The sequence below is a fragment of the Calonectris borealis genome, chromosome 23 (assembly GCF_964195595.1).
Source record: "Calonectris borealis chromosome 23, bCalBor7.hap1.2, whole genome shotgun sequence".
NCBI lineage: Eukaryota > Metazoa > Chordata > Aves > Procellariiformes > Procellariidae > Calonectris > Calonectris borealis.
The window spans coordinates 9,216,170-9,223,869 of NC_134334.1; the positions used below are offsets into that span (position 1 = coordinate 9,216,170).

Here is a 7,700-nt window from a genome sequence, read left to right on the forward strand (position 1 = left end):
CCAAGGTCTTGTTGGGGGGGCGCGGGGGGAGCCCAAATCCCAGCCCCAGAGGGCCTGGGAGGGGGGAGACCGGCCAGATCCCGGCCCCAGCGGGCCTTAGGGGGAGTAAATCCCAGCCCCGGGCCTTGGCGGGGAGGCGGAGGGGTCCCAGCCCCTCACCCCCACCCCCCCCGGGTCTTCGGGGGGGAGGCTAAACCCCGGCCCCACAGGGCCTTGGGGGGATTAGCCCAAATCCCAGCCACCCCTCAGGATATCAGTAGCGGGGCCCAAATCCTAATACTCCCAGGGCCCTGGGGAGAGCATCCTCAGCCCCCCCCGCCGGGCCCTGGTGGTGGAGGGCTGCCCAAATCCCAGCCCCCTGCAGAGCTTGGGGGGTGTCAGGCCAAAGCCTCTGCCCCATGGGCTGGGGGGGAGGATCTGCCCAAACCCCAGCCCTATAGCGCCTTGGGGGGGGGGTGTTTACACCCCCTCATCAGGGTGTGGGGCAGCAGCACCCCACGGCCCCGAAGGGCCCCCCCACTGCGAGGACACGGCTCAGCACAAGGCCTGTGGGGATGCAGCCCCCAGCCCCATTTTGTAGGGTCCTTCTCCCACACCCCACGCAGGGCCACAGCCAGACCAGCCCTGTGCTGGGGGGGACAAGACCCTGCTCCCCCCGCCTATCCCCTTGCCATTGCTTATTCTGGGAAAGCAGCAAAAGGGGAGGAAAAAACCAGAAATTTTTGGTAGATAATTGATGTTCAGGGCCTTGGCGCTGCTTTTGGGGGATGCAGGCAAGCCCCACTCCCTGCTGGGGATCCAAGGGGCCAAACCCCCATCGCAGCCTCCCCGGTGCGGGCAGCCTTGTGCTGCCCCCCCCAGCTCTATATTTAAAAAACCGAGTTGCCATGACTACGCGGAGCAGCTCTCGCCAGCCCTTGGTGCCGCAGGGAGGGTGCAGAAAGCGTCAGGAGCCCCGCAGCCCCCCCAGCTTGGCTTCCCTTGCGAGGGGTAAATTCAGCATAAACCCCCCAAAACTGCCTCGGTGCGGAGCTTAACTCTTCCTCTCCCGTTTGCCGGGGCTCGGTCCAGGCGAGACACAGGCGCTGTTACACTGCAGAAAACAGACATTAACTTTATTATGGACGCCGCAGAGGAGGCACGAGAGCGAGTTCGTGTGCGGCAGCCAGGGGTGCCCATGGGGTGCAAACCCACCCCCCCAGGGGTCTTCCTTGCAAATGAAGCCGCTGTCTCGTCCAGATTTGTCCCCGAGGAGGGTCCAACTTCGGGCGCAGGGAGGGCACCGAGTCCCCAAAACGGGGTGACCCACCACTGCTGCTCAGCACGCCAGGGGCCGGGGGCCGCGCAGGCTGCACCCCCGCATCTCCCTGGCCAGCCGCAGCACGGCGGCGGGACCGCCGTCCCCCCGGGGTGCGCCGGTGCCGAAGGCCTCCTCCTCCTCCTCCTCCAGGATGGAGCTGAGGCGGGGGGCGCAGCGGGCCCTCTCGGCGGGCGGGCGGTAGGGACACTTGGCGTTGAGCAGCCTGCGGAGGGGCACCAAGGGGACGATGGCGTCGCCCAGGAGCTGCTGCTGGACATGGCGGAAATCGTTCTGCCTCTTGAGGCGCTTGAACTCGTTGAAGGCGGAGGCGGAGGTCTGGTAGAGGAGCAGGGCCATGGCGCGCGCCTTGTCGGCTTTGGAGACCAGGACGGCGTGGCAGCGCAGCACCACCGCCTTGTTCTTCACCTGGTGCCGGTAAACCCAGGCGAAGACCTTGGGGTGCCGGCGGTCGGCGGCGCAGTAGGTGATGCGGTGCAGGAGGTACGCGTGGCCTGGCCGGCGGGCTCCCTTCTCGCAGGGGGTCATACGGATGCCTTGCGGTCCCAACGTCAGCTTCATCTTGGCCCCGCCGGCTCCCGCGTCGCTCTTAGCCCAGATCTTGCCCACCGCCTCCTCCGTGCAGCCCTCGCCCTTGGCGTGCAGGGTGACGGCGTTGCCCAGGTACCGCACCGTGTACGTCGGGTCCTCCTTGTTCAGCTCCACTTTCTGGCGTTTGCCGCGGAAGACGCTGCCCAGCCGCTCGAGCGGGCAGTCAGGCAGCAGGTCCGGGCAGGAGCGCAGGAAGCCGGCCAGCAGCGCGGCGTAGCTCAGCCCCGGCCCCAGGCTCTTGCCTTTGCACTTACGTTCATTTTCCACCAGCACAAACTTGCTCCGGCGCCAGGGCAGCATCTCCGCTCCGCCGAGGGGCCCCCCCGGCCGCCCCGCACGCCTCCGCTAATCCGGGCCCCGCCGCAACGGCCCCCGCCGACCCCCGTGCGAGCAGAGGGACCCCCCGCCCTGGACCCCAAAGCTGGCTGGGGGGTGTCCCCGCACCCCCCCACCCAGGGGGGGATGCCCCTACCCCGGTGCGGTGGGATGCAGTTGCTGTATCCGATGCCGTCTGCCCACGGAGGATGCGGAGCCGCTTGGCCGAGGAGCCGCGGCGCTCCGGCTGCTGCCTGCGCCTGCTGCGGGAGCGGCGGTGGCTGTGGGGACGCAGCTCTCCGTGGGCTGCTCCACCTCCCCGCGACGCCGCGTCGCCCCGGCCCCGAGCACGCGGGGAGCCGCCGGCGGACGCCCCCCGCCGCCGTGCACGCCGCCGGACGCGCGCTCACTTCGTGCTCGGGCAGGGAAATAAAGACGCTGGTAAAATAAAGACCCCCCCCATGCAGTGGCCAGACCCCCAGCACCAAAGCCCACCCGCGCAGGGGGAAATTATGGCAGGATCTGGGGGGATGATTTTTGGGAGGGTTGGACATTGGCTCCTGACCCCAGCATGAGGAAAGAGGGGGTTTTTCCCCAAACCTGAGCGTTGCATGAGGGGGTGCACCGGGGTTTGCAGATCCTGCAGGTTTGCTGGCATTTTTTGCTCCAGAAACCCCATTTTCCCCCATTATTTCCAAGCCAGCCAGGTCTTCCCTCTTGGGCCGAGCTTTTGGCTTTTAACCTGTTGCTTTTAACTCTGGCTGAGGCCCCGGGATGGCTTCTCTCCGGGGAAAATGAAATGCCATTTCTGAGCAGCACAGCCTGGGGGGGGATTTTTGGGGAGCGCTGCGGGGTGCCTGCGAGATTGCAGCCCCACGGTGGAGTCTGAGGCTGTTCAGGATTCAGCTCCTTCGGCTCAAACCCTAATTTCCTAATTTCCACTTTTCTTTTTTTTGCTACCTGGGGCTTCTTGTGGGTGCAGCGGGGAGACCCCCAGGCTCGGGGACCCACGAAGATGCTCTGTCTGCCTTGGGATTAAAAAATGGGGAGGAGAAAGGGGTAAAATAACAGCATATACCCCCATTTTTCATCCATTTAGGGAGGAAAACCCGAGCGGGGTGTTGCAGGGAGCAGGAAGCCATTTCCCGGCAGCTTCCCAGCTTTTCTATGGTTTGAGTGAAGCAACTGCAACCTTAAAATAGCTGGTTCACAGGCAGGCAGCACCAGCCCCGCTCCTCTTGCTGCCGTGGCCTCAGCAGCCTCGTAGGTTTTTGCAGCCAAAATAATAAAAAATGCATAAGTTTGTGTGGTTTTCGGCTTTTCTGCTCGGGGTGCGTGGTTTGCTCCCAGCGCGAGGATGGTTTTGGGGAGGTGGCAATTAGTGAACTAGTGCAAGTGAGGAAGGTTTCTATCCACGCCAGCCTCTATCTCTGGTTATTTCTGTTCTCGCCCTCAGGTAAGGACTCTTTCTTTAATTGCTCGGTGTTCATATTGACAGGGCAGGTTTAACCCCAGCCCCCGAAAGCTCGTTTATTTAGAGTCCACATTATTTAGGAGGGGGGTTTTCCTGCTCCGGTCTGTTCCCCCAGCTGCCCTGGGGCTGGTTTTAATTTTCTCTCCCAGGTTTTGTGGGGATCGCGCTGGATAACAGGGTGGGGGCACAGGAGCATCTGCGGCTCATTTTAGATGGGAAAACAACCAGGATTTGCACTTTGAAAGCTGAAAAAAGGGCTCTGAGCTGATTCAGGGCTGCCAATCTCCCCTCTAGCTGCCGATTGCCTTGACTGACGGCCCTTGCAAGTTGCTAACTGTCATCATTAGGTTCCAGAGTGAACAAGCACCTGCATGGGGTGCGAGGAAGGTGGGTCGCCTGGTTATCCCCCGGGACAATACTGATCTCAGCGTCCCAGCTTTGATTTCTTGGGTTGCCTGTGGTCCTCTCACTGCCCCATGCTCCATCCTCAGCTCCCGGCATTTATACCACATCAGAGGCTGCTGCCAATTTGGGTGCTGCATCCCAGCCTGTTGTGGCTTGTCAGCAGCGACCCAGCGCCAAGATTTGCTGGCAAAACCAGCGGGTAAGGTTAAAATCCTCCCCAAATCCAGCAAACTGGACAAAAATCCTAGTGGTAAATCAATGGGGACTGTGACACCCATCCTTGCAGCCAGAAAATGGGGCATTAAGCTCCTCCACCAAGGGGAAAAAAAGAGATATCTTTAATTAAAGAGCAATTTGCTGATCAGCCTGGCATTCCGGGAGCCCTTTACCCCGTGTGGGTTGATTCCCACGGAAGCACCAACTGAACCAAATTTGGGCTCGAGCGGCACGAGGGCATCCCGAAACAGGCTTTTATTGCCTCTTCAGCTAGCTTTCCCTGCTGCCTGGCAGATGGTAGTTAAAAGACCTAGGAAAATGTGAGATAGATAGATAAATATTTTTATTATTATTTTTTCTGTTTTCAGTCAAGTTAATTTATTTCTTTTGATCTCACTGGTCAGGAGCTGTTGTCCCCCGCCCCCAGGAATGATTTAATGACATTTTCCCGTGGAGCCGCGTAACCAGTTTTCAACTGGGGAGGAAAAAACTGCCGAGGCGGTGGCGGAAAAATGCTCTGCCAGGACAGAGAAAGGAGGAGGTAAAAAAGAAACAAAGGAGAAACTGGAAAAAATGAGACAGCAGGCGGGGATGGGACACGGGACCCCCTGAGCCTGATGCTTTGGGGGTCATGGCTGCCCCCAGGGATGCTTCCCGGGGTTTGGCCGCACGCTGGGGCGTTATCCCGGCAGGGCGGCCAGCCTATTTTCCAGGTGAGGAAATATTTAACTGCGGCGTCAGCGGGCAGGGCAGGCGGGCGCAGGCATGGAGGGCGGTGGGCAGCGCCCGGCCCCTGCTGCCCCCCCGGGCCGGCCCCAGGGCGAGTGCCTGCAGCTCCTGCTGCGCCGCAGCCGCGAGGCCAAAAACCGTGCCTATTGCCCCTACAGCCGCTTCCCGGTGGGTGCCGCGCTGCTCACCGCCAGCGGGGAGATCTTCTCTGGTAAGCCGGGGCCATGCGACCTCCCCCTTGGGTTTTGGGGTCCCCCCTGCAACCCTTTGGCCATGCATGGGGGTGCAGCGGGGTTGGCATAGGGTGCTGGTTCCCCCCCCGGCTGCCTCTTGGCAGTCGCCATCCCAGAGCGAGCCAAAGATCACAGCGGATGGGAAAATACGGGAAATAAATAGGGGAAGCAGGGAATGTGTTGGCAAGAGCCTGGGATCGGGTGGTGCACACAGAAAATGGCTTTCCTTTGCAAATTCCCCCAAAAAAATCACCCAGAGGGAAGCCGGTGGGGTTCGGGGTGCCTGAGCCGGTGCCGGGGGCTTCCCCGCAGGGTGCAACGTGGAGAATGCTTGCTACAGCCTGGGGGTGTGCGCCGAGCGCACCGCCATCCAGAAAGCCATCTCGGAGGGGCACAGCAGCTTCAGGGCCATGGCCATCGCCAGGTAAGGGCGCGCCGAGAGCAGGCACGGCGAGGGACGGGAGGGGGGGGCCAGCGGGAAAACCCCCTGTGCGCCCAACGGGCAGCTTCTGCTGCAGCAGCCCGAGCGTTTTTGTGGGGGGAGGCAGGTTTTTGCATGGGTTTTGGGAGGAATTGGGGGGAAAATCTGCTTTGGCTCCGTGTTTATTGGTGCACGAAGGTCTTCTGCAGGTGTTCCCCCCGCCTGCGACCGCAAGACTGAGCTCTGTGACCTTCTCCTTTGGCAGTGACATGGGGGACCACTTCATCGTGCCCTGCGGCGCCTGCAGACAAGTGATGAGAGAGGTGATGGCTCGCACGGGGGTCCCGCGTGTCCTGACCCCAGGCATCTCCCCCCAAAACACCTGGAGGTGCAAAGCCGGGGTTGCAACCCCCCTGTCCCCAGCCCCAGGGCCACCTCCGGGCTCCTCAAATTGTACTGTCCGCTGGGAAAGGGGTATTCCTCCCTGCCCCGCGGGAGCGGGTGCCCGGTGGTAATTCATTAACTCGCCCTCCCCAGCGGGTTTTATTCCTCCCAGGAGCTGCCGGGTGCAGAGTTCGGCCCCGGAGCCGTCGCCCCGGCTCTGCCAAGCCTGAAAACAGGGCTTTCCCTGCAAAAGCCGAGCTCCCCGCAGAGCCTCTCCCACTCTTACCTCCCGTGGGCACCCTGGCACCCACAGCCCATTTTTGGGTGGATAATATTTAATGGGTCGCGGGGCTCGGCTCGAAGGCCGGATTCGGCAGGTTCAGAGGCACTGGGGCTCACCCTGGGGGGGGGGCAAAAATGCAGGATCTGAGCCCAGATCCTGAAATTTCAGCCCAGATGCTGAAAAGCTGCCCCAAAATACATGCAATAGAGGGGGATGCTCCCCATGAACCCAGCCAAAAAAAAGGATTGTTTGAGTAATTTGAGGAAGAAGTGCAGGTTTTGCATCGGGCACTTCTCCCCCCTCTTCTCCTCCAGTTCGGCACAGACTGGGATGTCTACCTCACCAAAGCTGATGGCACCTATATCGTCAAGAGGCTGGAGGAGCTGCTGCCACTCTCCTTCGGCCCTGAGGACCTGAAGAAGGTGTGAGCGGCACGGCCGCCTCCGGCCTTTGCCCTTCGGCAGCAGGGGAGGATGGTTTTCCCCAGTTTCCCCAGCGTGTAAGTGGCTTTTTGGGGACGATGCAATGGAAATGCGTTTATAGTGTTAAGTTACCCATTCCTCTTGCTCATCTTCTGATTCAGCGCTGATTCGCAGACGCTGGCCCCACCTCGCCCCGGGGAAACAGCAAAATCAAATCGTAGAAATTCCCTGTTATTAGAAAAAAAGTGTCCAGATATCGCTGTAATCGAGGGGGAAGTTCATAGGCAGAGAAGAGTTTGATGCACGGCTCAAGCTTTGATGCATGGCTCAAGCTCGGGCTTGTTGGTCCAGAAACCACTCCTGAATAATGCAAAATCTTGGGAAAATGCTGAATTCTTCAGCTCTAAATGAGAAGCAAAAAGGAAAGGCTCCATCAACCCCAGCCGTTATTAATAAGCCAATTTAGATTAGGCAATTTGCTAGAACTGCACAGTTACCATGCTGAGCATGTCCTTTGCTTGTTTCTCTTCAGTTTGTTTTCTTTGCTTTTATTCTGTTTGTGGGGATGAAGAGGGAGAGGAGTTTTTGAGGGCTTCTGGAGGGTTTTCTGTCTCCAGAGTAATGCCATTTGCTGATTGTAATATTAATTTAATAATGCATAATGGAAAACGAATGCGTTACATTTCCCAACCAGCACTGGGCTGGGCATTACTGCCTATGCCCAAGTGAAATAAAAGCAGTCCTGGTTTATCTCCTGCAGTTGCAGCAAATGATGAATCGCAGGGAACAGGGCAGGAGGGCACTGGCTGCGTAGGCAGGACACGACCAGGACACTGCACGACCCAGAGCGTGGCCAGGGCAGTGCTGCCCACACAGCCTGCGCCCTCCTGCCCTTCCTGGCCGTGCCCA

At 60.0% G+C, this 7,700-nt stretch overlaps 2 protein-coding genes across 2 annotated transcripts; one reads left to right on the forward strand and one right to left on the reverse strand.

Annotated features, from left to right (window-relative positions):
* Nucleotides 1-1,096: 1,096 nt before the first annotated feature.
* On the reverse strand, nt 1,097-2,302 carry FAM43B (family with sequence similarity 43 member B). Its single transcript, XM_075172086.1, has one exon. The coding sequence runs from the start codon at nt 2,207-2,209 to the stop codon at nt 1,319-1,321; it is 891 nt and encodes a 296-aa protein (XP_075028187.1). The 5' UTR covers nt 2,210-2,302; the 3' UTR covers nt 1,097-1,318.
* Nucleotides 2,303-4,966: 2,664 nt separating this feature from the next.
* CDA (cytidine deaminase) lies at nt 4,967-7,541 on the forward strand. Its single transcript, XM_075172088.1, is given in 6 exon segments — nt 4,967-5,012; nt 5,015-5,074; nt 5,077-5,259; nt 5,594-5,705; nt 5,968-6,025; nt 6,684-7,541. Coding segments are annotated over 6 exon segments (573 nt in total). The 3' UTR covers nt 6,798-7,541.
* Nucleotides 7,542-7,700: the final 159 nt, after the last annotated feature.

What these genes read in the sequence shown, in the direction of transcription:
- FAM43B (XM_075172086.1), bottom strand. Translation starts at nt 2,209, where the DNA reads ATGCTGCCCTGGCGCCGGAGCAAGTTTGTGCTGGTGGAAAATGAACGT.